General features: G+C 46.6%; 1 protein-coding gene across 1 annotated transcript; it reads left to right on the forward strand.

Moving 5' to 3' along the window:
* The first annotated feature begins 286 nt into the window (after positions 1-286).
* On the forward strand, positions 287-853 carry LOC148562442 (uncharacterized). Its single transcript, XM_088490892.1, has one exon. It carries the CDS (start codon positions 287-289, stop codon positions 851-853), a length of 567 nt encoding a protein of 188 aa, XP_088347018.1.
* Positions 854-1,446: the final 593 nt, after the last annotated feature.

Raw genomic sequence — 1,446 nt, forward strand, 5'->3', positions numbered from 1 at the left:
TTTGGAAACTTTCCTCAAGGTTCATCTGCCAATATTCCGATGATCAACTAATCCTACTGAAGTGGATCACTGGTTCCAAGCCATGGAGCATGCCTTACAGGCACAGCATGTTCCAAACAATCAGTATGTGGAGTTTGCCGCTTATCAGCTTGCGAGAGAGGCCCAGCCTTGGTGGCAAGCAGAGTGTCGCTTGCTACAGCTATAGAACACTGATGTTCCTTGGGATGTGTTCTGAACGGCCTTTTACAAGAAGTACTTCCTTGAGTCTACAAGGGAAGCGAAGGAGATGGAGCTAATGCAGCTGAAGCAAGGTTCCATGTCTGTGGCAGAGTACCCCAACAAGTTCGAAGAGCTTTGTAGATTTTTTCGGGTGTGTCAGGGTGACCCGGAGACTTACGAGAGCTGGAGGTGTATTAAGTACCAAAGGGGTTTGAAGGATAGCATTATGACTGCTGTGGCTCCTATGGAGATATATGTCTTCTCCGACTTGGTGAACAAAGCAAGGGTAGTAGAAGAATATGCCAAGATAGTGGCTGCATCCAAGGACACTCATGGAGGAAGCAGTAGCAAAGGACGTGGCAAGTATTACCATCCGAGGGGTCAAAGCTTTAAGAGAGGAGGATATGCGCATCACGGTCAAGGAGGTTTCAGGAAGAGCACTCATGATCAGTTTCAGTGTGGCAAGGGAAGAGGAAGTCAGAGTGGGTGTTTCAACTGTGGACTGCCTGGTCATATCGCGATGGATTACATTCGTGGGAAGAACCCGAATGCGGGTCAGAGTCAGCACCAGGGGCAAGTCTTTGCTGTGAAGGATGCTTCCAAGGTGGATCCGTTGATGAGAGGAATTTGTTAATTTGGTGATAAGACTTTAATTGCATTATATGATACTGGGGCATCGCATTCATTTATCTCGTTTGCTAAAGTTGAGGAATTAGGCTTGAGAGTGTCAGAGTTACCTTTTGATCTGCATGTACATACTTCGCATCAGATAGTTATGACTAGGTCAGGTTGTAGACAAGTAGGTTTCAAGCTTGAGGGTAGAGACTTTGTGCATGACTTAATCTGTTTACCTATGGTTGGGTTGGAGATGATTTTGGGGTTTGATTGGCTGTCGAAGAATCGGGTTTTATTGGATTGCTTTGAATGGACATTCGGTTTATGCCGGAAGGAGAGAACGGGGTAATAGTAGCCGCGGGATACTACCTGAACTCTGTAATGGTGCACTGTAGTGGGGAAGAGTATCAGGATTACATCTTGTTAACTGCTAATGCTTCGGGTGATACCCAAGGCTTAGATCAGATCCCTGTAGCTAGGGATTTTTCGGAGGTGTTTCCGGAAGATATTCCCAAGTTTCCTCCTCAAAGGGAGATTGAGTTTGCGATTGAGTTGGTGCCAGGAGCCGGACCAATGTCGATTGCACTGTATAGGATGGCTCCGAAGGAGCTG

The sequence above is a fragment of the Arachis ipaensis genome, chromosome B6, assembly GCF_059453495.1.
Source record: "Arachis ipaensis isolate K30076 ecotype BB chromosome B6, ASM5945349v1, whole genome shotgun sequence".
NCBI lineage: Eukaryota > Viridiplantae > Streptophyta > Magnoliopsida > Fabales > Fabaceae > Arachis > Arachis ipaensis.